The sequence below is a fragment of the Fulvia fulva genome, chromosome 4 (genome assembly GCF_020509005.1).
Source record: "Fulvia fulva chromosome 4, complete sequence".
In the NCBI taxonomy this organism is placed as follows: domain Eukaryota; kingdom Fungi; phylum Ascomycota; class Dothideomycetes; order Mycosphaerellales; family Mycosphaerellaceae; genus Fulvia; species Fulvia fulva.
In genome coordinates, this window is record NC_063015.1 from 5,982,779 (window position 1) to 6,009,969 (window position 27,191).

Consider the following 27,191-nt stretch of genomic DNA (forward strand, 5'->3'; position numbering starts at 1 on the left):
GGTGGCTTGAGAGTGGTGGTGTGTCTTGCGATCGGATGTTGTTGATAGCTTGTTGATGGTGATGACGGTGTCTTGTTGGTGGTCTAAGAACGGGGGCTCGAGTGTTGGCAAGATGTTGTTGTTGATGGTTTATGGGACGGAAAGGTCGAGTCTTAAATCTGGAGCATAGGCGAGATGTGTCGGATCCCGGCAAGAACGCATTAATTGACAAAATGAATTGTTCGATTGAACAACATCAAGACATGTTCGCATTCACCTCTCTCCTCGACAAGACAGTTCTAGTCACTGCCAGCATCCTACTTCTCGCACTTATCCACTACAAGACAACACTCTCGCGACAAGCAATGGCCGGTAACTCGAGCAGCAAGAGCTACCACGACCGCATCAGATTATCAGTAATGGCACAGATGAACGCCATCTACAACGGAAATACCACTGCATCGCACCCCGCATCCTCTTCCTCAACCTCGCCGACCTCTACATCTCCTTCTTCGCCAGCTACCACCATGCTCCCCATCGCCGACATCAACTCTCCGCACCCAGACAACCGCGTAAACCTCGCCCGAGTCATGTACAGGATGAGCGACCTCATCTCCCACCTCCACAACCACTACCAGGCTACTATGCCACAAAAAGACGAAGAAGAGGCTGATCCCGGCCTCCAATGGACGAGTCGAACAACTACCGAGTTCAGGCTATGGATAGGAAAAGCGCGCCGAGCAGCACAGCAGGCCTTGGTCATTAGGGCAAGAACACAAGTCGCCGTCCAGCTCCCAGGCTTCGTGGCCAAGAAGTCGAGAGTTCTGGGCGAGTTCCCGTCCCATTTGGAGGAGTATTTCGGGCTGTTTTGCAGCGATATCGCTACTTCAGTAGGCGTCAAGTATAGTGTTGTGCACGAGTTGGGATTTGCGGTGCAGCTGAGGCAGAACTTTGGAATGGGTGGTAGTTGGGGAGAGGACGAGGATGACGAGATGGCACTAAGTGCGGGAGGAAACGCGTCGAAGTACGCGATCATGCAGATGTTTGCGTTCCCCAACGCATACTGGGCTCTTTGTCTTGCTGGGCTGATCGAGATGGAGTGAAAGTGGAAGGGTCGCATCGTGCAATGCATGTATACCAGCGGCAACGATCGTGCTCAAATACTGCAAAGCAGTATACCATAGCGACGAACGAGAGGATATGATGACTTACGAGGCGCGTGGACCATTCACAGGCTTCAGATTCTCAATGTCCAGGGTGAATGTAGCTACTGACAATCACTTTAGGCCGATCGTTCACTTCAAATATTCACAACTACAACGCATTGACACACATCTCACACACACCTCCCATACTATAACACTACAAAGTCCTGCTCAATATCAACGCTGGCTCCACCAACATGCTATCCATCATGAATTCCCCCAACAACCGCACCAACCTCGCCCGCTTACTCTACAACTTCGACGACTTCCTCCGCCACCTCTACGACCACTGGATCAAGACCCGTCCCCTACTGTACCACTACGGCCTCCTCTCAGACGACGACTACGCCATCGACGACGCCTTCAAACAAGAACATCAGTACCTCGTCGAAGAAGCTCATGCCGCGCATTGGTCCCAATGGGCAGCGGTCTCGCACATGGTTTTGGGAGATTGGAGTATGAGGTGCCGTTGCTGGTGGATGGAGGTGTTTGGTTGAAGTGGTTCCTGAATGATGTGGGGATTGAGATCTCGCTGGCGGGTGGGATGGAATATTGTTTGTTGCATGAGCTGTTCTTTGATGTTACGGTCAGGAGTGGGATTGAGGGTGGGTTGCGGAGGTTGTATCGTGGGAAGATCATGGCCGATTGGGGAAGGAAGCTTCTGGGGGAGGCTCATAGCAGGATGTTGGTTGCGTTGGAGGATGGGCATGCAGCGGCAGACGACCTAATGACAAAGAAACAATGATCGTGCACACGATTTGGAACCCACAGAATCGTTAAGCTGCTGATACTATGGATCGCTTCCTCTTCTTTGGCGTTGTCCTACACACAGTACGCATACATACACTCAACTCTTCATTTCGAAACTGCTTTCGCGTTCACTTCTTCTCCTCTTCCTTCTACATTCCATTCCAAACCAATCGCTGACACGACCCTCACCGCAACAAGCGAGTCGATTAAAGTCACTAGAATACCTCTCCAGCAGCAGCTCAAAAAGTCAACTGCACTGCTAGCCGTTGGGCCTAGTACGTTGCATTGTGAAAATCGATTTTTTCCCCTGTAGCTTGTGTGGCCTTTCGTATTATAATGCTCGCGCGGGTTCTTCTCCCAGCAAGCGGAAAGTAGCATGGTCCACGCAAGGGAGATTGACTTGTCGTCCGCGCTTCTGGACGGCTACCTGGGCGAACCTATTCACAATGATGGAGAAATCGCCGTCGGGGTCAGGGTAAGGTACGGGCGCTCTGTAACGATCAAGAACGCTCGCATACGTTAAAGACAATCGCAATCACTCACGTCATGCTCACGAATCCTTTGATTGAGTGTCTCAGACAAGAGACTCGGCACTCCATGCCCAGGGACTCACACACCATCCATGTCGTTGCTTCGATCTGGCAGTGCTATAACATCGAGGGTTGCGACCTACTGGGAGCTTCTCAGTTCAGTTCTTCTCGTACGTCTGGGTTGTTGTGGTATTCAGCCGGCTCCCCTTGCCACAGATGATGTCGACGATTAAGGTTGCTCTTGCTGCACTTAAAAGTGATAGCCATGGCCAGCTGCTGGGTTCTCCACAGGACTTCTGCGGATACACTGCTGAGAGTCTTGTGCGAAGGCATCGATAGTGCGTCTCGCAGGTGGGGCTGGTGCACAGGCCTTTGCTGTATGAGCAGGCATGCATTAAAGCACATGACAGAAAGAGACGTATAACTGGCAAACATTAGCATATGTGGATCAAGCAAGCGATCTTCGTATATCTTCTGTATCTTCAGACCTTTGCCCATCAAGCTATATATGGCCAATTCGGTAGTGTATACTCAGCGTGGATCGCAGTGCCAAGACATGCTCCCTGAAATCGAAGTGAATTTTCGACAAAACGCGCTTATGCTCGGCACAACATTTCCGTCCCGCCAAGACACGCACACAGTCAAAACATCATATCACGTTTCCTGTTCCTATCTCATCAAACAGCCACCTCACCAACGTGCGTATCTTCGAGAAGTACGTATACGACAAGAAGCACAACCCAGACGGCATCATCGACGAGAAATGGGCGGCGGAGATCCAGCACGAGCGCCATCCCGAGCAGGGAATGAAGAAGACTTCCAACTTGCGCGACAACCATCACCACAGCTGGAAGAAAAGCAAGGCTGAAGCGCTGCGCAATGTCAGCCCGTGGGATGCGAAGGGCAACAGGCAGGCGTACAGCGATGAAGAGCTGGCGAAGATCCCGGCCGAGGACGCCCTGATCGAGGCGACTCGCGCGTTCAGGCGCGCCACGGGTGCAATTGACGAGGAGGAAGAGGATATTGACGGTGGTGCAGAGGAAGTTGGAGGAACCGGGGGAGAGGGTGCAGAGGGAAGTTCGTCCAATGCACGTGGCGATGATCAGCGCGCGGCAGACGACAACCACCAGTCTACTGCACCTGGCCGGGGTTCTGATGACGTCTCTGGCAATGACGGTGAGCAGGTGGTTGAGGAGGGTGACGGCGTAGCAGGAGGCGATTTAGAGGTCGTCGGAGCTCGTCACACGCCAAAACTGCCAATGGTCCACATCTCCGACCTGAAGTGGAACTGGTTCGACTCCAACTCCTTCTGGATCGAATACATCGGCCAGCCAGACGAAGTCTTTGTCGACGCCGACTCCGAGATCGCCCAATTCGGAGGTCAGCTCTTCGAAGTCCGCTTCCCCATCTTCAGACGGAACAAGACCCAGAAGTCTTCCAAGATGTTATGGTGTACGACAGGAACGTCTGCGACGAGTGCTTCGGTGATGCCGAGCTCCCAGGACGAGACGAGAACAAGATCGTCAATTTCGACGGACGTAAGGGCCTTGCCTGGTGTCATGGCTTGCGCAATGCAGACGTCAGACTTCCTCGCAATGTGCTAATGGCTAATCGGATCTACGAGTTTGCGCCAGGATTCCTCCAGATGTACGACGAGCACACTGGGGAGAAGGACTGGAAGAAGAACTTCCATTTGACCAAGGTCAAGCTGGAGGACGAGACTGTCGTGGACTGCTGGATCTGCAAGACCGACACTTGCGACTGGTGCAAAGACTTCGACAAGCGCACTGATGAAGACGTCGTACGCATGATTGAGGCATTTCGCGAGCAGTATGAAGGTGAGGAGAGTGACGAAGACGTGCAGATGAAAGACGTGTTAGGATGGACGGTGTGAGGAGTCTTGTGTTTGGTTTGACGGTAATGAGCTCGAGAATGTTTAATAGTATATGTTACGATACACTACTACACTACCGTGTTCCAATTTGCGCCATCCCATCAGATGGTCTTGATCACTTCGCTTGCTTCCAACTCCACAAGAACAGGTAGGTTGGCCGTGTGTTGACCTGTGAACTGCATCGATTGATGCTCTGTTTTCCAACACAACAAGAGCTCTGAGCCCAGCTATCAAGTCGACGCACACACTCTGAGCAGTATGCCTTCCGGTGGATTGTATGCTCTGACCACTGCTTCTTTGCAAAGGCGGTCTCGACTCTGCAGCGTGTGAAGAGGTCCACTTTAGGCTAGCGTTGCCGAAGCCGAACTGGCTTCGTCTAGCGCAGGCGAGAATGGCCCCCACGCTGCTGCGAGTATACATCGCACACAGACCCAGCTTCTTGATCGCACGTCCATGTAACACAGCATGCAGACCTGTTGCCACAAGATTTTGCTCAGTACCCTTCGCCGACGAGAATGTCTCAAGCAGCTCCGGCAAGAAGAGACGCTAGAACGAGACTGATCCAATACTGACGCGCAGGTCGAAGGACACGGCTGGACAAGATGCTTGGAAGACTGCCGGGTTGAAGTGAACAAGCACGACTACGACAATGTAGCAGCTGCCCTTAAACAAGCAGATTGACCATCAGAACAGACATTCCGCCTACCAATCATCTACGGTAGTTAACTTGAATGGACTAGCGACGGAATCTACTACGTCAGCACTTCACACGACTATTATCGTCCAGCAGGCTTCCAGTTGGCCATATACGGAGGCCAAGTCCACTGCTTGAACTCCTGGCAATTCCGCAACAAATGGCGCCAAGTCATGGTCTGCGATCCAGAGTTCTGTGCCCTCTGTTTTGACGCTGCTCCACTAAGTCATGCTCCCACTGGCGACCTGGATTTTTGGACCACGTCAAGGACCTTTGTTCTGTCATTCGTACCGCGGCGCGGATGCGGGGGGCAAGTATCCACCGCCAGATTGGAAGCACTGGGTCTGGGTGTGGAATCAGAGAAAGCTGCAGCAGTACGATAATCAGCGGAATGAGCAGGATCTTGGGAGTGTCTTTGATCGTGCTGAGATTGAGGTTACGACGGGGGGAGCTGGTGGATTACTGGGTCTGTAAGGTTCGTCGATGTACCTGGTGTCAAGAGTGGTAGGACTGTGCTACCGATAGAGATGTGCTAAAGATTATCCAGGAGCCGGTTGGGAGGCGGGAGCGAAGCCGCAGGGAGCTAAGTCTGGGTAGAAAGAGGATGGTGAGGCTGAAGAGAGAGCCGAAGATATGGACGAAGATGAAGATACGACGGATGGTGCCGACGAAGAGGATGCTGAGGCATGGTAGGGAGAGAAAAGACTGTAACCTACGACGTCCTTGAGGAACTGGCCAACGCAGCTTGGAGATGGACGAGGAAGACGAGAGTCCTTCAGACGCTCTGCCTCAACTCCGCTACTTCTTCCCCAACATAAACTCCTTCAAATCCCTCGCCAACCTCTCCGGCTGCTCTAACGCCAACGAATGCCCACACTTGCGATAAATCTCACTCTTTCTAATATTCTCCTTCCTCGCAAACTTCAACGCACACTCCTCGACCTTCGGCCCAAAGAACTCCGGCGCTCCCACCACCATAACCGGAATCTCCAACGGCGTCTTGGCAAGCTCCCGGTTAATATCGCCATTCTTGAAACCGGCGCGATATGTTTCTAGGATCCCGCGGAGACATCCAGGTTGCTTGACGCATTCGATCCAGTGGTTGAGGGCTTTGGGCTCGATGTTGGCGGGGTTGTAGCATTCTTGCTTGATGAACATCTCCCAGAATTCGTATTCTTTGCCGGTTATGAGCATTTCGGGGATGTGGGGGATGGCGAAGAAGCCGAGATGCTATGAAGGGAGTCAGTACAAGCAGAACGCGTTAGCACGATAAGACTGCGTCTCTTACCCAACACCAAACACCATCCTCCCTAAACTGCGCAGTAACATTCTCCCTGGTCCAGAAACTGCTCTCCTCCAATCCCAGCCCGCTCAACAACATCTCACAGAAGCTCAAACTCAACACCCGATCTCGGTAAAGTCCAGCCACAGCATAGGCATAATCCGCTCCACGATCCTCACCATGAACATGAAACTTGTCATGCCCAAGATGCGTCATCAGATCTGCCACATCTGCAGCCTGCTCCTTTGAGTCGTATCCATCTGTGCTGGGAGGCTTGTCGGTGTATCCGAAGCCACGGAGATCTGGTGCTACGAGTGTGAAGTGTTGAGATAGTAACGGCCAGAGACGATACCAGTAGAAGGAGTTCTTGGGTGTGCCGTGGAGGAGGAGGAGTGCTGGACCCGTGCCGGAGGTGATGTAGTGCAGGCGGATTCCGTTGACGCGGACTCTGCCGTGCGTTACGGGTCTGCCTTCGTGGTCGTAGGTTTCTGCAAGTTCGTTGCCCATGTTCACTGCTTTCGTAGGACTGTATGAAACAACGAGGTGATGTCGATTTTGATAGTATCGATCTAGAGATAGTCGTCCATATTTGTGGTTCGCGAAGCCCCGCATTTGGAGACGGCATTGCATCATGAAGGGTCCAGATCATCGTGGGCGGCACGGCGGAAGTTTGTGTGGAGGTGGAGGAAGAAGCTGAAGCTGAAAAGTTGGTACGAGCCAGAAAGCGCTTAGAGTTACCCCTCTGATCAACATAGCACTACCAGCATGACTGGCCGGAAACACAGGCAAAGATGCTGAAACCAAGATTGGTCTTCAAGATTCGGCCTCGCCCGGTTTGGAGACTCTCTCGAAATTACTGGCCAACAGACCAGCGATGGTATGCAGAGTGGTTGGCTGATGGTCATGTTTGCAATCTTTCCACGACGTTGATTTTGAGCCTGGTAAGCAAGTGCCGACGACATGGGTTGGGTCCGCCATGTCGCGAAGTCTATCTCGACCTCATCTGACTTTGCGTCGCTCTGCAATGGAGCAGTGCGATCTCGATCTCTGCAATGAAGAAAATCGATTCATTTTTGAAATGAATGTCCGTTTCGCGAGCCTGGGCAGACTCGAAGAGGCAGAGTCAAGACGACGCCGTCAACGCCAGATATACCACAATTTGCAAAAGAAACACAAGCCGATCATCTCTTCATACATCGATTTTCAAGCCACATCTACATATCCAGTTCCTCTTCATCCTCCCCGTCTTTCTTCTTGTCAGGCACGACCTTCTCCTTCTCCAAAGCCCACCATCCATTCTTGACATTCTCCAAAACCGCTTGGATGATCTTGATAGCGCCCCTCAACTCCTCGGCCGCACTGAATGGATTATCTATCGTCTGGCTTGGGGTCTTCTCGCCTGGTGGGAGGTTATACGTCCAGGCTCCTGGTGGAACTGTGATGTAGTTCTTGCTGACTTGTTCGTTGAATTCGCCGAGGATCTTGTGAGCAGCTTTGAGGGCCTGTTTGATGGTAGAGAGTTGATTGGCCTTCATGGGGTCGCTCAGAGGCATTGAGAGATTGTTGTGGGCCTGAGTCAGTTTCGTGGTCCATTCAGCTTGACGATCTTGTTGTGGGACAAGGGCGCGGTAGATTGGCACGAGAGTGGTGGTGTTGTTGTTCTGGCTGTACATATTGATTCAATGGTTTGTGGAGGAGAAGGTGGCTCTTAGCCGCGAATGCGGCATTCTATAAGCTATAGAACGCCATGTTTGCTGTGTGTGCTTGTCTCATCCTCCGCAAAGCCGCAAGGAAAGCTCGTGTGGTTGCCAGTCTATCGATCGGCTCTTCCCAATCGAAGCCATTTCGCACATTTCTTCTGCGCTCGCTTGAGCCAAGGCACCTTTTTCACTGGGGGCGCAATCGATGGCGGCGTGATAGGTACTAACACCGAGGGATACTCGAGTGGGGACGGCAGACGTGTCTCTTGCAACCAATGCTCGATCATTTCGGCTCGTTCGTGACCGATACTGTCATCCTGCTTGCAGTCCAAGGTGTCTTCGTCGGTCGAGAATCTGCGGATCTTGTCCCTCAGGGATTGGAGCTCTTTCATCGTATCTCCTACGGCCTTCATCACTTCGTCATCGGGTAAAGGTTGCTCGTAATTGTTCTCTTGTGAAGCTAGTAGCTGATACATCGTGTCTGTAGATCGCGTCTGGAGGAAGCCTGCACACCAGATCAGCGCTGTCTTTTTGTAGTGGAAGCAAATGCTATATCCGGCCGAACAGACTGTGAAGGCTGGTGCTGCTGTCGTCCTGGATGCACGGTAGATTCGTGTTCGCGAGGGATTGATCAATATGCTTGCAGTGATCGTGGAGCCTGCGAATGACCCGCATTTCTTGATCGTAGTGGCGGACTTCCGAGCTTTTGAAGCCGAGATCGCACACAGAACACAGTTCTTCCCCTCGCTGCTATTTCGAATCTCACACAACACACAGTCGCCAGCAACGAGTCCTCCAGATACAGTGCTCGTCTCGAACAACAGCATATCTTCCGACCGCCTGCTGCACTACACCTACCACAAGACACCCCCTACACTACTACAGTCAAACAGCCGCGCAACGATGAATACCGGCCACTACCCAAGCTTCATCCAGATCTCCTGCTTCAACAGCGACCGCAAGCCTGTCGATCTCCGTCCCAACGAGCCAGTAGAGCAGCTCGTGAGAGCATACCATCTCATCGACACTCTCGTTAAGGCCCAGGCACCGTTCTACCATGGCGGCCATACCCTCAACCCCATCTTCATCAATGGCTATGTCCATATCCCGGCAGCAAGCTACATCTTCGACTGTAAGTATCGCTCCATTCGCCCAGCGATCATCCACTGACTCGATTCGTAGGCATCCAGACCCGAGTCCCCGGCCGTCCCAGCATCGAAGAGCTGAAGTTCTGCATGCGCGATATCAACGCGCCTCCCACCCTCGACGCTATTACCGGCCTGCACGCCACCCTCTGGGCTGTCGGTATCCGCCAGACCTACATCAACACCGACATCTACTGGTGGCTGTTGCAGTACGCGAAGCGCCCGCTCTCTCTCGCCGAGTTCTCGATGATCGCATACCGCTGCCACCTCGATGGCAAGTTGGTTCAGCACATGATGGAGAACCAAGCGCATATCGCGCTGGACGACAAGCTTCCCGACATCATTCCGATCGCCGACTGGTGCTTCGCGTCTGGTCTGTCGATTCAGCTGCAGAAGTCAGGGCTGAAGGCTGGGGCGAAGAGGGCGAAGGACAGGGCGCGCCTTGCTAAGGAGGCAGAGGGGAAGTCTATGCGGCATGGCGGTAAGCCATCGAAGGTGAAGAGAACAGAGGAGAGGCAGAAGCGCTTCTGGCCAGCACTTGGCGAGTCTTGAGGCTGGTCATACTGTCTGTTGGCCAGCTGTAGATGGCGAACATTTTTTGTCAAGTCTGGGTTGGAGCCGCCTCATGGCTATGCTCGAAGCGTTTTGACAATACGAATACCTGAACTCCATACTCTCTTTGCCAGTGAACTGGCCACTCCTACATTGACGCGTTGAACGATAGGTGGTATTACCTTGTCGCGCGTGACTATTGACAACGGTGAATGCCTATGTAGAGCCGCAATAAAGCGTTATTCCAGGTGAATGAAGGTCATGTGCGTCGGATGTTGTAAAGCCTGCATGTGCCAGCTGATAAAAGTCGCGCTTTTCCTGCTGCAATCTTTCCGTCTCCCATCAAACTCGACCTTCTTAGCAACACCACCACCGCCCACACATATCAACATTCCACTACAACGATTCACATACCACTCATGCCAACCACCGCAGCCAACAACATGGCTCCGAACAACCTCAACAACACCGCCGATGTGTACGTGATCGACTACCAGGGCCTTCACCAGCACGTGGGCAAAGGCATCAACAAAACCAGCCTCATGCTCCTCTCAATCTCCGCCCACAGCGCCTTCCAGACACAGGCATCGCCTGGTAAAGCACCGCCAAAGACCTCCGACAAGCACCTCTTCCTCCTCCACGAAGACAAGCCAGGAGCGCCCTCCGCCGAGCCAGAAGCCGCCAGAATCGTCTGCAAGTGGATCGACTCCTACGATCCGAACAAGCCCATCGACGCCCAAGTCCTCACCCTCGACCACATCCCCGAGTCCGCTGGCGGTCCTACCCTCCAGCAGGTCGTTCATCTCTACCACACCGCCTACGCCTTCCGCATCGACCGCCAGCGCCGTGGCAACGTCCTCCGCGAGGCTATCTCAGACTACATCCACAACGGCCCACTCTCCGAGAATGAGTTCCGCATGCTCCACGATCTCCTGGCCTTCGACGATGGCACGCTCAAGTCCGCACAGCATTCCACCATGCACAGCCAAATCCACGGCTGCGAGCCATCAAAGAGTAAGGATGACAAGCAGGAGAACAAGATCGTCCAGGACAAGGATGGAAAGTGGCACGTCTACGCAAGACCTGATCCACAGGAGTTCGAGAAGATCGTGGCTTTCGCCAAGGGGCGCGGTATCTGGGAGGGCATGGAAGATGCAAAACGCTTGATCGTCTGCCAGAAGGAGCAGGGTCTGCTTTCTGCATTGCAGTTCCAGACGCGTGAGGCTCATCGACTTAAGGATCACAAGAAGGCCACTGCTTTGCGTGCCCAGATGGCGGTCAAGCAGGCTCTCATCAAGCAGCTGAAAGAGGAGATGGCTGCTATCGGGGCTGCTCGTGAGGCAAAGGAGAAGGCTCGGCTTGAGGCTGCGAAGAAGGCAGACGAGGCGAGGAAGAAGAAGGCTGAGCAGGAGGAGGCCAGGAAGCAGAGTCAGAAGCCGAAGTAGGATGATCGAGGCTCGATCGCATCACAGGATCGTTCCAAGCATGCTTCTGTCCTGCATGGCGATCTGCTAGGGCATGGCTCGCTTTGAGCTCAGGGCAAAACATCAGAAGACCGCACAACGGTACAGATTGCATAGGTTGAGAACCACAGGGCGTTTTGCTTTTAAATGACACGATATGGGGACACCAGAGAACAAGCCGGGGCTCAAAGCCAGTACATAGCTTGAATTGAACGTGCATTGCTGTGCACAGAACGCGTTTTCCAGGACTTCCAAATCTATCTTTGCTGCTCTTACGCGAAGGCTGACTGATCTGAGGCCATAGATCTACTTGGAACGATCCAATTATCGTTGGAGCTCACCCTCAGCATCATGATCTCATCAGATCATGCCCGTCTCGCCCGCAAGCTGCTACTAAACGGCCGCTCCCGCTTTCACCTACATAAACCCCTAACATAGTGCTTACCTCATCCCAGCATCTAGGCTGAAGACCACTTTAGGTGGTACCAACACTTGTTCCCAAGCAGTTCTTGGGTTCAAGTTGCTGTACGTAAATTTCCGTGGTTTCGTGAAACAGGTGCACTTCATTGGGATCGCAACCTTTGAGGATGCGATTACCGTGGCAGGTGATCGTCCCCATGCCTGGCGGAAAACACCAAGCTTAGCTTGGATCAATGCGCAATCTACGGGCGGTTGCGTATAATGTTTTGGACTTTTTTTGGTTGGTGGGTGGTAAGTGGGGGATGATGGTAGTGGATTAGGTGTTTGCTTTTTGCTTGTGGTTGTGGTATGTGGAGGTGGATGTGATATCGTTGGTGGTGCGTGCTAGCTTGGTAAAGCTGTGAGTTCGAGCGGTCTTGCAGCTTCGATCAAAGCATTGGAGCTAGCATTCAAACTTTTTGCGATCTGCTTCGACGTTGCTACGAAGATAGCAAGTACAACTTATCTTTATCGCGAGCAGACAACACGGTCTCACTCCACAGCCATGCTGTCTGCTCTGCTGTGGTGCACCGCACGGTTGCAGGGAAAAGATCAATAGAGATCTTGCACTTCCGGCACATGGTAGACGCGTATCTTGGCACTGAGTTCATGTCAGCACATATCGCGCTTCCGCGAACGACGGAAGCAGAATAAAGGAAATACATGCTCCATCGCTACTCTACATCTTAGCATTAGAGCAGCTAGGAGCGTAGATATGCTGGCGTGTGTTGATAATGCAGTGGCTGCGGCCCTCGGTTCGCGCCCTATCGCCAGTATTCTACTCCAGCAGCTCTTGACACACGTTCAATAAGATGATAGAGCGTTGTTTAGACTACGCAGCCGAACTAGTGCAGATGAGCAACGACAGGCTGCCAACGATGACAGAGAAAGCTTCACGATCTACAGTGGGGCATGTCGACAGATACCCATCTATTGCAACGATGTGCACGGCAGGTCTAGTTACTCGTTCCCTCATGTCCTTCTACACAATGATCAGATCCTGCTATTCTGTATCCCTTTCCATCAAAGAACAATTTGTGACAAAGGAAGACACAATGTAGAGACAGATCTAGATCTCTTTGTAGGAAGCGAGGAGCAAGCTCCAGATTGACCCTTTCTTCGCAAGTCAACTGTAGGGGCCACATTGTTCCCCGATTACTCCACGATGAGCATGTGTTACGCATGCGACAGATGTTCTTCAGGGTCAAGAAGTGCCTAGGTGCCGCGTAATGTGTTTTCAGTGATACAAGGCAGGCCATTCGTGCAGTCAAGCTTCACGCCGAGTCATTGAAACTATCTAGCTTTGGGCCTGTGGTTGGAGGCCGTTGTGACGGATTGAATAAAAGGTTGGCGACAAGATCGAAGCTCCTGGGTCTGGATGCAGAGTATTGAGAGCTGTCGAAAGGGTAGTTGGGTGCATGATCACTTGCCATCTCCAGAAGGGCTGTCGTGGGATATTGTAAAGAGAGTAAAGGCGTTCGCGCTGGGTCGTGTGCCCAGCAAAGCTGATCCATGGATAGGGCGCAGCTCGTTAAGAGCTGACAGTCGACTTCAGGTGACATGAGGAGGTGTGTTCTTCTCATCAATCCCTCGTCTCTCTCAACGCCTGCCCAAGCTCAGTGCCATTGTAAGCAGTCTGAGTTCCATCCATGATCAGAAGCTGCGCTAGCGAGCACTCCATCTCCTCCGAATCTGCTTTGGCCAGGTCCAGACTATTCTCCCCAGCACACACCCGGCAAGACTCCAAGTCGCATAGGATTGCTGAGGTCTCTTCGCACTGCACGCGCAGCGGATCACGAATCGTCACTGTGCAATGACGTGCATGAGGCACTGTCGGAAATGTCCGGTTGTTGGATGCGGCAAGATCCAGAAAGGGAGAAAGGCGATGATAGAGGTGGTCGCCGATTGCGAGGACCTCAGTGCTGTGGATTTGATATATGCTCGTCGAGCTGATCAGTTCGTTGCTGCCATCTGGTGTCCTGCCTAGTATCCTCCGGATGCGCGACGCAGTTGACTCAAGGCCACCCAGTTGCGCTTCATCGTCTGCATGCAACATTTGCGAATTTCGTGGTTCTTGGTACTCAGGCGATGGTAAGCTGCGGATGTCGCGTTCCGGGCGTACATTGTGTAAACGAAGAGGCTTCCGCTGGCGCGTATTCTCGTTCACGGGCTAGATTGCACTTGGCACTTCGCCGGCCTGCTCCAGGATTAGTCTGAGACTGTTAGACCCAGGCGCTGTTACTGCTGCGTTGAATCGATAGTTGCTTGGCGTGCGTGCTTCCTGGGCAGTATCCTCAAGGCCTGACATCTCGTCCTCGCTGTCCTCCAACCCTATATCGGCCGGATCGCTGGCATAGTCCGCATCATCCGAGCTGTTCTCCTCTGCCTCAACTTCGGACAGGCTGCGGACTCTGGCTGACTTGCCCGTGCGCTGAGCGGATGTGCCTTTGCCGACCTTGTACCTGGCGAGGTTTGTACCGCCACGCTTCCGAACCCGACCATCACCAGTTCCTCTGCTCTTTCCTTTGATTGGAACTTTGCTGGTACGGGTCTCCTTCTTGCCTTCGACGCCAGAGTCGTCAGTCTCTGGAAACATCTTCTTCTCGGAGAAGAAAGTAGTCGTGGCCCAAGAACCTGGGTTGTCGAAAGTGTCGTTCAGCTTTCTCTTCAGCTTCTGCAAGGCCTTGAACTTTGGTTCGTACAGTGCGTTGTGATTCGCCACAAGCATATCGTCTTCCGAGTCGAGCTCTGCTTCAATGAAGTTGCCGTAAGCATCCCATTGAAGTTTGACGTCGAAAGCAGCGACATGCCATTTCTTATACTCAACTGGAGTAAGGTGTTGCTTGCTCTCTCGCCATCGCCTGTCCTCGGCAAGCTGTGCTTCCGATATACCTAGAGCAGTCTCGAGATCGAGGTCGTCCTCCTCGGGCTCTTGTTTCACCCTCATCAGTCCGCCATCTCGCGTAGTCACGACATTGTTCGACAGTCGACGCCTGCTCTTGCTGCCGCTTCCCATAGTGTGCTACACAGCAGAGCCGCTTTTCTCACTTGGACCTCGGGGTCGCTTCTGGCCCGAAACTTGCGACTCGGGCTTGAAATAGTCGCCGTCGTTGTAACGCTCCACGCCTTTGGCCTTTCGCTTTGCCCTGGTTCCTCCCGTGCCAGCGCTGTCTTCGATGGCCTTGAACGCGTCTTCTGCCGTTGGCACCGTGTCGTAGCTCCAGTTCGCCTTCTTCCTCATTGTCACACGCGAGTAGCCGGACTTCTGGTAAGGAATCTTTGGCTTGGGCTCTCGAAAGTGGTCTATTCGCGCATCGGCAACATTTGAAAGTCAAGAGCTGCTGGCAGGTGGCGGCTTTCGAGATAGTGCCTCGGTGTTGTGCTACGGCAGGAAGAGACGGATGAGTAGTGGCGTCGTAGTCGCAGTCAGTCTTGTAGCTCGAGGGTGTTGCGTAAAGTTGTCGCTAATCGATGTTGCAGAGTTGAGAGGGTTATGGCTGACTTCGGGAGAAAAACTCGCGACATTGAGTATAATTTGGACACCGCAGAGGCTGAACGCCCCGCTTCCTGCGATATCCTATGCATTCTCAGCAAGTGTGTATACAGAGCTGCTCGGCGAGAGGATTTCTGACGGTGAGAGATGGCTCCTAAGTCTGTAGTCTGACGGCAAAGAGATGAAGTAGGTCTGATTATCGACAGCAGCTGGTACGCGTGAAGCAATGCATTGAGCGCTCGCTATCGACAGATTGACACATGATGAATATATGGCCTGTAGGATTGATCGTATGGAATGAAGAAGCGGTGCTGTACGATAGACTGCGAACGCTGGTAATGCCGATCGATAAATGATCCCAGCTCGACGTTTCACGCTAATGCTATGGCTGCCGAGCTCCGAACATGTCAACAAATTTTTCGCTCCGCTTCGTGCCCTCCTTTCCCTCCTCGGCAACATCATGGCGGATCGTAAGCACCCCTACACTTTGCATGGCATAGCATAGCTGTGCTCAACAGCATGACTCTCCTGCAATGCTTTCATCGATACTAATGCGTTCATAGCCAACCAAGAACTCCAAGGCATCATCGGGCGCCTCGAGCGCCGCGACACCCTCAACTGGCCTGGGCCAACACCACGCCTCCGCGCCGCCGCCGCCACCTCAGAGCTTGGCAAGCTCACCCTGGACTCGCCATCCGCGGCTGCAATGCTCGGGCCTGGCCAGCCCAACAACAACAACACCGCCGGAGGCCTGGGGAGTGATGACCCCCAGGTCTCAGAAGAGACTACAGACGACTGGTTGGTGCGGCTGCAGAGGGAATGGGTGGAGGAGGGAGGAGTGGCGAAGGAGGGGGGAGAGGTGGAGATGGGAGAGACGGACGGAAGTGGAGGAGAGGAGAGGGCGGTGGTGGTGGCGAAGAAGGTTCTGAGGGGAGAGGGGGTCAAGAGAGGCCGGGGCGGGCCTGGAGTTAATTACTCCAACCCGGCGTCTGGGTACTCGCGGTGGAGATGAGAGCTGATGGGATGGCGTTCGCGGCAGGTGGCCTGGGAGGCGGAGTGGAAGGTGAGGAGGAAGAGGAAGCAGGTGGCGCGCTACGGCGCATAGAAGCTCTTGTTTTTGTTTTTGTTTCTGGGGTGCTCGCAGCGGTGGCTGCATCAATGACATTGCGGACTTTTTGGTCCTGCTTCAAGCGCAGGAAGCGCTTCCGACTTCGCTATGCTGTGCACTGCCTCTCACGTTCTCATCCTACTGTGCTGCTCGTTTTGCTGCCCGCCTTGACAAGCTGTTAAAATTCACCTGAGTGGGGCGAATTCGCCTGTCAAGGCTTGGCACGATTCTCAAAGCATCCCGAGACCTTCATCCCACTTCCATCCCAAACACCATCGCCAATCTCTTCATAGGCGTCGCGCAATAACAAGATACTCACCCACTGTCCAGTACCACACACCGCGTGTTGCCTTCCTCGCCTTGGCCCACCATGCCAGCTCCTGCAAATGGCGCCTGCGTTAAGTGGGACGACCACCCGGAGATGCGAGTCGGCTTCGCAGTACTACACAGGGAGCTCGAAATGAGCAGTCGCAATCGTGTGAAGGTCATGAACGTCGCCTTCGAGGACCAGCTGGAAGCCTGTGGCTATCCGGATGGAGTTCCAGAAGACATGTTTGACACACTCGAGTCTGAGTGGCGCGAGGTATGTCTCAGAGCACAAACAGTATGACCAAAGATAGATACTGACATCGCTTGTGACAGAGACGCAAGACTCAGAACGCGTGGAAGTGGAGATTTACCGACGCCCAGAGAAAAGCGATGGAGGACAAACTAAAACCAATCGCAACTTCGTTGGGTATCGATACTACTCAGCAGGGCAACACAGCATCACAGGCGACTTCAAACGGACGAGGAGTACGAGCAGCAGCGAGCGCAGGAGATGACGAGGAAGAGAATAGGGAGGGCGAAGTCGACGATGCAGAGCGTCAGGACACCGACAACGACGACGAATTCGTCGAGCGAGGTCGCCAATCTAGACGCGGTAGAGGCAGGGCAGCTACTACCAGCAGAGGTCGAGCCACCACAGGCAGAACTTGCGACACGAACCGCACTCGCAGCGCTGCTACATCCAGAAGCACTGCCGCTCCCGAGAACAAGAAGAACCCAGCGACCAAAGTCAAGCAACCGCGCCAGCAGAAGCTTCGGCAGAGCGCCATGCCGTTGGCTCAGAAGTTCAAGAAGGTAGGCGATCCCGTCCCAGAGCCCGGCTTTGCACCGCTCGAGAGCACTACCGAGTATTTCAATCAACCACCCGTCGACAGTGGCTGGGTTCTGCCTGGTGATGATCCGAGACCACTACAGGATCAGGAGGCAGAGCAGAGGGGTCGCGAAGGTGGAGAGTACGAAGAGGAGGATAATGAACAAGATCCCGAAGATATTGAAGGCGGAGCGCAGTCCAATCCGATTCCTATCGACAGCGATGCCTCTGACTCGAACTCCAGCGACGACGACGAAGAGCCCGCACCTCAGAACGGACGTCGCGCTCAAGGTCAACCGGAAAACGGCGGCTTCGACGATCTGGAAGAAGATGAAGAGGACGATGAGTACAACTTCGGCGAGCCTGCAGCGTCAGGTCCATATCCTCGCGATCATAAGCGTTACGTGCCTCCGGGCAAGAACAAGCCTTCCGCCAGACCATCAAAGACGACAGGCAAGGCCACCAGCCTGAAGAAGGGTGGAGAGAAGAACCAGAAGACTAGCGCCTATGACAACCCGTATGACAACCCCCATGACAAGATCAGCGACGACGAGCAGGAAGACGGCCTCTTCGACCCCGAGGACGAAGGTACTCCGCCACGAGGCAAGATGTCGAAGTCTGCAGCAGGCAAGGTGGAGACTGGCAAGAAGAAGAGTCAGAAGAACGAGAACACTACACAGAACAAGACCAAGGATGCTCATCACGACGATGGCCTCTCTTTCGACGACGAGCCAGAGAATGAGGGAACTCCGCCGCCAGTCCAGAAGACCCAGCCGGCTCCAGGCAAAGAATCTGGTTCTGGCAAGAAGGGTCGTTGGGGCAAGAAGCGTCCAAGCAACTTTGAGTAAGCGCAAATCGAACGTCAATTGCTTGAGGCGGCATTGTCGATGCCGCATTTGGCTGTGAGTATTGATGGGGATGTGCGAAGGGTATGATCGGCTTTGTTGGGACTGCGGGAATTCGACAATAGCGATGATGGCTCTGGGACAAAGCGAATGACTTTCGAAAGCGGAAGAGAAACGGGTGAGTGATACATAATGAACAAAAGACCGCTTTCTCTTTGTGCGTGTGTCTTGCCTTTGTTCTCAATGCCCACTGTTGCTCCTCCAAATATACCGCATGGGGTTCTGGGATCGTCTGTCCACCAGTAGTCCCAGACACAGACTCATTTGTATCTGCCTTGTCTTTCTTAAGCCAGCAGGGAGTCTGTATCTTTGGTTCGAATGCCGACCAACAGGTGTAGTTGAGATTGGCCTTCTGGACATGAGTGGTGAGCCGTCTGTGCAGCTACTCGTCCTCAATTTGCAACGCGCTATGGGAAATTACGCCCCGTGATCCTGCTCGTCACGCTCGCAAGGTGCTGCTAACACCCTTCTACGACGACCCCAGCATCAACTTTCTGGTTTATATATCACTGCTTATCGTAGTTAGGGTTTATGCACAGCCGAGCCAAGGGAAGGCTGACATGTCTTAACAGCAAATCTCACGGGCCATGTCAGGTCCTCAGGAACATGGGTCTGCTAGAGAGATAAGCGAGCAGAACTGACGAGTAGGACGAGTGGAAGCGGAAGCTTGCGTTGCGTTTGTTCAGAGGTTTGATGTTTACTTTGAGTCTTCACTACGATCACTACTACACTCCTCGTTTGATGCCTCTCACTTTGATCTCTCGTCAGCTCTCGCGGCAATGGCTATTAGGATATCTGCAAATCTTATGCGTATCATCCATCCACCAGCATCCGTACATCAGAGGAACATACCTAAGGACGCCTTCTCATCTTCCTCTCAGCCACCGCCTTGGCATCCCATGCCTGCACCGCAGCGTTGTTGATCTCCCCCTCCTCCACCCATATGTGAGGCGAAGCAGCGTTAGCTGTCCATCTCACATAGTAACACCCCTTCCTCTCGCCCACAGTGACCAGGCCTCTCGCTGCCTGGTTCTGATGGGCCGGCAACTGTTCACCGTGCGGCGCAGCCTTGCCATCCTGGAACAAGCGCCAGATCAGATCTTGTTGCCTACCTTCTTGCGCCATGCCATCGGCAGTGCCTTCATTCTCCTCCCATAACTTGCCGTCGTACCAGGGGTAAGTCGGCTTGCTGAGATCAGTGTTCATCTTCCTCTGCTCCTCCAGAAGTGCACGCACTTCGCGAGAGGCAGGCTTTCCTTCTCCATCGTCGAGCTCCACGGTTGCCGCCGCTGCCTAAGATCTAGTAGAGGCGAGGCGAGTGTGTTTCTTAGAGACGTTGCTTCGCTGAGGTCCACTGGCTGTCTCTCCATGATCTGGGTCATCTTCGGAAGGAGCTGGACTGCTAAGTCGCCGCTTCTTCTTGTGGACAGTGTTGCTCGGTACACCGCTGTTGTTATTGAGTTGACGTCGACGGCTCGGGCGAGCTTGCTGTGCCTCGTCATAACCTTGCACGGTCTCATCATCTAAGCCGACTGCTGGAATGCTCTGTCTTCCTGGTTCAGTAGTAGCTCTCGGAGTGTCTGCGTCGCCGAGATCCTCTTCTCCCTCTTGCTCAGTCTCGCCGGCATCGCTGGTGTCCATCAAATCTCCGTTATCAACATCAGAGTCGCTCAGGTCAACCAACGTGTTCTTAGTGGGATCAACCTTCCGGCCATGGAACACCGGCGAGATGTCTGAGTACCTGACCGTGGATGGCGCGAGAGAACTACTTCGCATGCTTTGCGCAATGCTTTCTTCGTAGTTCTCGTCATCTTGCTCCTCAGGCTCTTGCTCATCGGTCTGCGCAGCGGGCGTACGTGGCATATCGCTCGGCATCTTGGTGGTTGGCGTATCTCCTCCGCTCTCGACATCCTCTCCAGGCTGTGCACCGATTTGCTCGAGCCTGATGGTGATGTAATCTGCGAGCTTGCGGTGTCCCTCGTAGATTACCTCGTGGCCGGTCTTTCCATAGCTCTTGATCAGCTTGGGCACGAAAACCTTGGGGCCCTTAGTTCGCTTGCTATCCCTCTCGATCTCCTCGGTAGCCTCAGTGATCGGCGCAGGCGAGAGCAAGACTGGCCCGCGGTATGCCCAGTGGCTTCTTTCGCTATCGGGTATCTTTGAAACTGCCTGTTGGAATGCGCGCATGTTGTCTTGGGCGAGTCCAGTGCCGTGGTACTCCAAGTTGAGCCTGAAATGCTCGATGAACAACAACTCGTCATTACTTAATGCGACCTGTGCCGCTTGAGATAGAGACGTTTTTGGCTGGCCATCCGTGTCGTACAAGAGCTTGATGTACCTTGGCAAGTCTTCTAGCTAGTCTTCGTCCTTGGCATGCTGTCCAATCTTGCATCCCGCAGGGACATTGGCATGGAGGAGCTCACGCTGCCAGCCAAGCTGTCCTCGCTTGTCGCCGCCGGCAGTCATCTCGACCAATGTCGCTCGCAGCGCGCCGGACTTGACATAGAGGGTTTCAGATCTCTTGGCAAGGTCGTAGACGCAGTCGATGGTAGTGCAACAGGTGAACTTTGGATTGTCGTGGTCCTGTACGGTGATTTCGCACAGAACATCGTCGCCGTTGTCGCGAGTATAGCGATGCTTGCTCTGCGAGTAGATCACGGGCTCGGTCTCCTCCTCCATAATTCGATCTGTCGTAGTGATGCTTAGAGGAAGCGGTATGCGATGAGTGCGAAAGAGTGATCCCGTTGCGAAGTGTAGCAAGCCGTACGCTGGAGGAAGGGAACAAATATCGGAGACCGCGAGGTTGTGCCTGCTTGCGAGTTCTCGGATGTAGTTTGCGAGAAGTGGCCTGAATGTACTTCGCGTGCATGGCAAGTCGCTTTTTGGTCGTGGCCGAAGCACATGTCAAGGGAAATGCGCGCTCGACTTCCATTCACTTTGCATATCCGAAGTTTCGCCGCCTCCGCAGATTCCTACCTCCAGGACCTGCCCGATCCACCTTCATACTAAGAGAGACCTAAGGTATGGCGCCATACGACAGAGGACGATAGGCAAGCTTGGGCATGACACCAAGGCTTCGCCTAAGCAGCATTGATGTTGGATTCCCACAAGTGCTCAAGGCCTTATATCATATCCCGTGCCACGGCTCGAACGCCGGGAGCTAGTAAGTGTATCTGTGTATATGCATGTTGTAGAACTATACTGCGAATATGCTCTAGTCAATCGTTCAGTTGGGGAGAACCAATGGTGATATGTGTGGTCCAGCAAGTAAGAGAAGACAAACAGGACGCAGGTTTGCGATTCCGATGATGCAGCCAAGGAGACATTGCCTGAGCTGAGAGGTCGCTTTCTCTCCAGTCAGCCTTCTCGTCACTGTCGACACCAAAAATCCTTCATCATATCCGCCTGCCTGTGTCCACTGTCACTGATCTTCCTGGAGTTGTGTTGAGCAACGAACTTGATCATCAGTACGAAGTGGAACGTCTCCATGCTGACCCTGGTTGCGCAATGCTACATGGAAGCGACGAGGGCTTGGGCGTGGTACATGCTGGATTGAACATACTAGGCAGCTCTTCATTTCTCTACATCATTCTGTTCTCGCATAGTTCTGAGTTCATTATTGTCGCCAACAATATCCCGAAGATCAGCATCTCATGGCCGCCGCCTCATCTCCCTTTCGTCCGTCGTCTTTGCGTCCCACGCTGCCACAGCGGCTCCGTTGACTTTCGACTTCTCCGCATAGGCATCAGCTACGACACCTTGAGCGGGAGTCCAGGTGACGAAGTAGTACCCCTTCCTCTCGCCCAGGATCTGCAAGTTCCGAGCTGCCTGGTTCTGGCGATTCGGAAGCTTGTGAGAGTGGAGTGGGGGCTTTTCGGCGTGCAGCAATTTCCAGACCTGCTCCTGGTGTCTCCCTTCGACCGCCAACTCTGGCGTCGCCTCGTCTCCCTCCCATGTCTTGCCATCGTACCATGGGTACGTGGGATTTGACTTGGTGGCAGCGACTCTGTTGATGTCTTGATTCAGTAGCGCTGCCTCGCGTTGGAGCCGTGTCATGCGTGCGGGTGCTTGATTTGCACCGCCTGTTGGACCACGCACTCTCTTCGACGTTGAAGGCTTGCTAGTGTTTTGGTCTGTCGGAGCTGCGCGCTTCTTGGTGATTCTCGCATGCGGTGGTGTTGGTTCATCATCTTCGCTACCTTCCTCATCATCGCTAGGGACGTGGGGGCCGCCTCCGTCGTCAGTCCCGACTTCGTGAACGGGGCCCTCCTCAGTGTCGTCCGTCTCGGTCATCTCCACATCTGGGTCTTTGGACTCGTTCTCGCTGATAGGCACCAGAGCATTGATGAGTGGGTCTAGACGTCTGCCTTTGAACGATGCAGAGATATTAGAGTATCGATAAGTCGACGAGGGTGCAATGGAGCTTCGACTCATTCTTTGAGCCAATCTCTCTTCAGCGTCTTGACCTTCATCTTCCGAATCGCTGGTATTGTCTCGCGGACCATTGTCGTTTGCGCCGATGGCGGTAGGGACATCTGACTGATCGTCATTTGGCTCTCCGCCGTGGGGAATATCATCTGCCTGTGCCTGCTCATCGTTTGCAGTGGAGCTGTTGGTGATGCCTGTGGTAGCTCGAGTGTTGATGGCTGCAGGTTTGCGACCAGCTCGCTGGCCGATCTCTCCGATCATAATTCTGATAACATCTTCGACACGCTCGTCGCCCTTGTGGGCCATGACCATCCCAAAATCGCCATACTTCTTCGTAAGCTTCTCCATCACGGCGTGTGGTGCTGCCGGAACGATGTTCGCTGACCGAATGATTTCAGTGGACTCAGTAATCGGGTAGGGTGAAGTGATGAGAGTTCCTTGGTACGCCCACTTTTCTCCCTGGGCATTGTTGGGGATGCTTTGGAGAGCCGCTGCCAGGGCGTTGAGACAGATCAGCCCCATGCCCTGTCTCTGGTACTTCGGGCGGATCGAGAAATGATTGAGCAAGAGCAGTTCCTCATCTGCTAGCATGGCCTGGTGGTCTTCTTGCAGACTTGTTTTTGGTTTGCCATTTCTGTCGAACAGCAGCTTCACATAGCGCAGGATGTCCTGAAATCCATACTCATCGCGAGCGTGTTGCCGGATGTTGACCTTCCTGGGCTCTCTGGGCACGGTACCTCGCACCATGTGGTGCATCCAAGCAAGACCAGGTTCGTCGTCATCTTCTTGACTCTTGTTGAGTAGAGTGAGGATCGCATGTCCAACCTGGTCATATACCGCCTCGCCTTGCTTGAGCTTGTCGAGGGTCGCATAATACTCGAAGCAGCATGGCAGAGTATGAGACGAGACAGCGATCTCGCAGAGTATATCATCTCCCTCATCAGTCACAAACATGTGCTTGCTCTTCGAGATGTAGTCCTGCTCGAGCTCGGCCATTCTGTAGATGGAGTGAGGGTAGTGTCGCGTGGTGATGTCCTTGCTGCTGACATGCGAATTCGGTCTGCGAAGGATCGGAAGTGTCGAGGCGTGATAGTCGAGGTCGGATCTTCGTTGCTGCTCCTGTGCGACTTTTGGTCGCAGAGAAAGTGGCGTGTTAAGATGTGAAGGTCGGAATACGGCCTAGATGCAGACTAGGGACACCGCTCAAGCACATGCGAAGAAATATGCGCGCTAAACATCCATTCACTTCCAATGTCTGAGCTTTGTTCACCACGCGAGAAGCCTGCTCGCAGCACGCGCCTCATCCATCTCCGAGCCACATGAAAGAACCTGCATGCCGCTGTGGCGAAATATGTAACTTGTGAGGTGTAGCGCCATCGTGAGGCTCTGCAGAGGCACCATCGAACATGCTCATAATCAAAGGCTCAACCGCCTATGTCGAGCTTTCTGTCGTGGCCATAGGTTTGACGAACCACGTGTCATGGCCAGTGTATAGGAAGATCGTAAGAGTACCTGTGTATATGTCAGTTGAAGAGAGTGTTCTGCGAACACGTTTCAGTCAATTGGCGATCGCGAGAGGGCCGATTCTGATATCTCTGGTCCAGCAATCCGTGCTGTAAGCCCAGACAAAGGAAGCAACCTAGTGAGGCCCAGGCTGCAGACTAGCAGGCTTTGTCTGGAATGATGGCAGTAACAACATTGCAGGACACCTGCTGGAAATCGCCGGAGTCGTTCGAGGAAGGTGCGATTGAAGCAAGGGACGAGCCTTTCGGAAGGCTGTTGAGGAGGAACGATTGGTGTGCTTGGTGTTTATGTCGTCGATGAATGCAATGCTCAGTCAGTAGATCAACAACGAAATAGTGCTTGAGACGAGGCAGAAGGCCACTGCGAGAGCGATGACAGCACATGCCCGGCGACAACGGCATCACCGAGCTCATCAGACCGGCAGAGCGTCGCTGCCTGAGGAAGAAGGCTGATGCGGCCGCGGAAGTGAGGCCACGGGCTTGACATTTAGTAAAAAGGTGCGGTAAGCTTTCAGCTTGAACATCTTCTTCCATCACAACAACACCACCACCAACACACCGCCGCGGCCAGCATACCACCGCACCACCTTCACCAACCTACCATGACGGTAGCCGGCGATGTTGCACCGACCACGCAAGAAGCAAAACGACCGCCTTGGGCAAGGCAGCTACCAGATGCATCCTGTTTGCTCCTAGAAGACATTATGTCTTCACAGAACGAAGGAAGCCTCTGGCTTCAATTGGGTCTTCGGACCAGGTAAGTCCTCATCACCACTCCGCCACACCACCCAAGACGATCGTTGAGGGTGCCGACCCCCGAATGACTTGTACACATCAACTGCAGCTGGCACATGACTGCTCTTTCTCCGCCATTGCACCTTCCGCAACCACGTCCAACACCTCACATACCACCTTCACCCACTAGCGATCGAGGCTTCACCAACTAACACATCCCCAGGCGTCCGCCGCTCCTATCACTCCCCTGTGCAAGGGCGGTGACCTCCTGTGATTCCCCTGTGCAGGAGCGGCGGCGTCCCTCGAACGCAAACCTCACGATTGTCTGGCCGGCGGGCAACACCGCCGTCGACAACAAGGACCAGCTTTGCCACTCACGTAAGGCCGCCTGTCTTCACATCTACAGCAGGGTAGTGGGTGGCGGAGCGTCGAAGCGGCCGCCCTCAGCGGGTCGACTTCAAGATCCGTACAAGAGTCTGCTGGCTCCTACGGCCAGCCAGCGCCATTTGGCGGTTCGTGGGCTGCTTTTTGCAGGTATGCCAGCTTCCTCATCATCTTTCTCATTGCTGAACGATGCTGACTTGACTTCAGCATAGAGTGCGACAAACATCGATACCCAACAGCAAGTTGTCCTGCGGGACGTAAAATGCTCGGCATGATCTTGCTTGTTGACGACGACCAGCGCCGCACCAACAACGAGATCGTCAACTGCATGCGCATCCTCACCCGCGTGATTCCATTCATCTACGAAGCCCAGCACCTCAGAGACTGGCATGACAGCTTCTTCTGGGAGCCCCGCCGCCCATGGTCGGCCGAACCCAAGCGAGAAATACGAGAAGACATGCACATCGGCAAGCCACTTGGACAAGAGACGTTGGAGATTGTCACCAACTATCTCTTCTTCAGCGGCATCGGCAGGTTGTCCTACGGGACGTAAAACGCTCGGCGTCATCCTGTCGACGTATGGGGATTGCAAGTTGCAGGTGAATCACCCTCACTTCTACTTTCTCACTTCCACCCAGTGCTGACCCTCTTCCAGCAGGTGGGAAGCACGAGAAGAACCAGCAAGAGGTCATCACGTCGACAGGTTGTCCTACGGGACGTAAAACGCTCGGCGTCATCCTGTTGATGTATGGTTTACAGGCTGCTTGTTGCAGGTAAGCCACCCTCACCTCCCCAACCTCACTTCCACCCCATACTGACTCACCTCCTGCGCAGCTTGGCGTCGTGTTAGGGAGCAAGCATCACTCTCCCGCCGGCTTTTTCACCGCAAGACACCACGTCGCACCGGCGGCGTGCGCCGCACGAAGCCATGAACAACCATCGGCACCGTTCAGCACTCCAGAGTCACCCCCGACCACGCACGCATTCGTAAGAAGAAGTACAGCGTCGGCAACGTCAAACAGTGGCTGCAAGAGATTGACCATTGTTTGTCGACATCATACAGCTGACCGAGCCCGCCTTTGGTACCGGGGTCTTAAATATGCTGTGGTGTCACCCAGTGGAAGCAGATGCTTGACAAGTACACCTTTGTCGGCGACGGATTCGTCGACTTCACCGAGTCTCGCTACATCGGCAATTTCCTCGACGCCTGGATGGGCCAAGAGCGGGAGCCGGGCCACCAGCCAGAGAAGCGTGTGCAGCTGTCATACTCTGCTTGTGAGGTATTGCGGACCTCATCCCCGTTTACGCCTCACAAGCAGATTGGCACATTGCCGTCTCTGTTGGCGGCGCCTGCAAAGAGAAGTGGATTGCAGTCAAGCTGCTTGCTCGGATACAACGTGCGAACGACGAGAAGGTGTGGAATCGTGTGGTACGCTTCCATGCGTGACGGCGACAAGATGTCTCATCTTGGCGCTGGTCTGAAGCAACAGAACTGGGACATGGACACTCTCCCAAAGTTTAAGAAGTCATTCTCGCTTGTACAAGGAGGCTCCAACTGTCGCAGCTCGCACACCAGCCGAGGTCGACGAGTTCTGCCGCGTCAACCAAATCATCATTCAAGGTCGCCGTGTGCCAAAGTCAGTCGAGACCTTCGACGAGGCTGGTTTCCCGAACTATGTCATGAGCGAGGTCAAGGCACAAGGCTTCCCGTAGAGGAGGTGGGTGGGGTTTGGGAGTTTGTGCTGTGCCTATTGGCTTATATACCTTTTAACAATGCCCATTGGCTTATACACTTTGCATCGCAGCTGCTTCATCAATCTCACT

General features: G+C 53.8%; 15 protein-coding genes across 15 annotated transcripts; 9 read left to right on the top strand and 6 right to left on the bottom strand.

Annotated features, from left to right (window-relative positions):
• Positions 1–242: 242 nt before the first annotated feature.
• On the top strand, positions 243–1,082 carry CLAFUR5_05321 (uncharacterized protein; the record flags this gene model as incomplete). The annotated part of the gene is made up of 1 exon (XM_047904469.1): positions 243–1,082. The coding sequence occupies one exon, from the start codon at positions 243–245 to the stop codon at positions 1,080–1,082; it is 840 nt and encodes a 279-aa protein (XP_047761153.1).
• A 299-nt stretch (positions 1,083–1,381) lies between these two features.
• Positions 1,382–1,681, top strand: CLAFUR5_05322 (uncharacterized protein; the record flags this gene model as incomplete). Its single annotated transcript, XM_047904470.1, has 1 exon — positions 1,382–1,681. The coding sequence occupies one exon, from the start codon at positions 1,382–1,384 to the stop codon at positions 1,679–1,681; it is 300 nt and encodes a 99-aa protein (XP_047761154.1).
• Positions 1,682–3,020: 1,339 nt separating this feature from the next.
• On the top strand, positions 3,021–4,358 carry CLAFUR5_05323 (uncharacterized protein; the record flags this gene model as incomplete). Its single annotated transcript, XM_047904471.1, has 3 exons — positions 3,021–3,038; positions 3,106–3,858; positions 3,879–4,358. 3 exons carry the CDS (start codon positions 3,021–3,023, stop codon positions 4,356–4,358), a joined length of 1,251 nt encoding a protein of 416 aa, XP_047761155.1.
• A 922-nt stretch (positions 4,359–5,280) lies between these two features.
• On the top strand, positions 5,281–5,745 carry CLAFUR5_05324 (uncharacterized protein; the record flags this gene model as incomplete). Its single annotated transcript, XM_047904472.1, has 3 exons — positions 5,281–5,522; positions 5,578–5,605; positions 5,650–5,745. The coding sequence occupies 3 exons, from the start codon at positions 5,281–5,283 to the stop codon at positions 5,743–5,745; spliced, it is 366 nt and encodes a 121-aa protein (XP_047761148.1).
• Positions 5,746–5,850: 105 nt separating this feature from the next.
• CLAFUR5_05325 (Soluble epoxide hydrolase) lies at positions 5,851–6,841 on the bottom strand (the record flags this gene model as incomplete). The annotated part of the gene is made up of 2 exons (XM_047904473.1): positions 5,851–6,282; positions 6,341–6,841. The coding sequence occupies 2 exons, from the start codon at positions 6,839–6,841 to the stop codon at positions 5,851–5,853; spliced, it is 933 nt and encodes a 310-aa protein (XP_047761149.1).
• A 707-nt stretch (positions 6,842–7,548) lies between these two features.
• On the bottom strand, positions 7,549–8,007 carry CLAFUR5_05326 (uncharacterized protein; the record flags this gene model as incomplete). Its single annotated transcript, XM_047904474.1, has 1 exon — positions 7,549–8,007. One exon carries the CDS (start codon positions 8,005–8,007, stop codon positions 7,549–7,551), a length of 459 nt encoding a protein of 152 aa, XP_047761150.1.
• A 140-nt stretch (positions 8,008–8,147) lies between these two features.
• Positions 8,148–8,510, bottom strand: CLAFUR5_05327 (uncharacterized protein; the record flags this gene model as incomplete). The annotated part of the gene is made up of 1 exon (XM_047904475.1): positions 8,148–8,510. The coding sequence occupies one exon, from the start codon at positions 8,508–8,510 to the stop codon at positions 8,148–8,150; it is 363 nt and encodes a 120-aa protein (XP_047761151.1).
• A 160-nt stretch (positions 8,511–8,670) lies between these two features.
• CLAFUR5_05328 (uncharacterized protein) lies at positions 8,671–9,731 on the top strand (the record flags this gene model as incomplete). Its single annotated transcript, XM_047904476.1, has 2 exons — positions 8,671–9,166; positions 9,217–9,731. The coding sequence occupies 2 exons, from the start codon at positions 8,671–8,673 to the stop codon at positions 9,729–9,731; spliced, it is 1,011 nt and encodes a 336-aa protein (XP_047761146.1).
• A 419-nt stretch (positions 9,732–10,150) lies between these two features.
• CLAFUR5_05329 (uncharacterized protein) lies at positions 10,151–11,176 on the top strand (the record flags this gene model as incomplete). Its single annotated transcript, XM_047904477.1, has 1 exon — positions 10,151–11,176. The coding sequence occupies one exon, from the start codon at positions 10,151–10,153 to the stop codon at positions 11,174–11,176; it is 1,026 nt and encodes a 341-aa protein (XP_047761147.1).
• Positions 11,177–13,823: 2,647 nt separating this feature from the next.
• CLAFUR5_05330 (uncharacterized protein) lies at positions 13,824–14,894 on the bottom strand (the record flags this gene model as incomplete). The annotated part of the gene is made up of 2 exons (XM_047904478.1): positions 13,824–14,584; positions 14,702–14,894. 2 exons carry the CDS (start codon positions 14,892–14,894, stop codon positions 13,824–13,826), a joined length of 954 nt encoding a protein of 317 aa, XP_047760363.1.
• A 712-nt stretch (positions 14,895–15,606) lies between these two features.
• On the top strand, positions 15,607–16,158 carry CLAFUR5_05331 (uncharacterized protein; the record flags this gene model as incomplete). Its single annotated transcript, XM_047904479.1, has 2 exons — positions 15,607–15,616; positions 15,710–16,158. 2 exons carry the CDS (start codon positions 15,607–15,609, stop codon positions 16,156–16,158), a joined length of 459 nt encoding a protein of 152 aa, XP_047760362.1.
• A 466-nt stretch (positions 16,159–16,624) lies between these two features.
• On the top strand, positions 16,625–18,240 carry CLAFUR5_05332 (uncharacterized protein; the record flags this gene model as incomplete). Its single annotated transcript, XM_047904480.1, has 2 exons — positions 16,625–16,837; positions 16,897–18,240. The coding sequence occupies 2 exons, from the start codon at positions 16,625–16,627 to the stop codon at positions 18,238–18,240; spliced, it is 1,557 nt and encodes a 518-aa protein (XP_047760361.1).
• A 1,350-nt stretch (positions 18,241–19,590) lies between these two features.
• Positions 19,591–20,976, bottom strand: CLAFUR5_05333 (uncharacterized protein; the record flags this gene model as incomplete). The annotated part of the gene is made up of 2 exons (XM_047904481.1): positions 19,591–20,648; positions 20,721–20,976. The coding sequence occupies 2 exons, from the start codon at positions 20,974–20,976 to the stop codon at positions 19,591–19,593; spliced, it is 1,314 nt and encodes a 437-aa protein (XP_047760360.1).
• A 972-nt stretch (positions 20,977–21,948) lies between these two features.
• On the bottom strand, positions 21,949–23,721 carry CLAFUR5_05334 (uncharacterized protein; the record flags this gene model as incomplete). The annotated part of the gene is made up of 1 exon (XM_047904482.1): positions 21,949–23,721. The coding sequence occupies one exon, from the start codon at positions 23,719–23,721 to the stop codon at positions 21,949–21,951; it is 1,773 nt and encodes a 590-aa protein (XP_047760367.1).
• A 1,908-nt stretch (positions 23,722–25,629) lies between these two features.
• CLAFUR5_05335 (ATP-dependent RNA helicase DBP2) lies at positions 25,630–27,080 on the top strand (the record flags this gene model as incomplete). Its single annotated transcript, XM_047904483.1, has 7 exons — positions 25,630–25,916; positions 26,006–26,070; positions 26,127–26,140; positions 26,202–26,354; positions 26,486–26,618; positions 26,687–26,796; positions 26,913–27,080. 7 exons carry the CDS (start codon positions 25,630–25,632, stop codon positions 27,078–27,080), a joined length of 930 nt encoding a protein of 309 aa, XP_047760366.1.
• Positions 27,081–27,191: the final 111 nt, after the last annotated feature.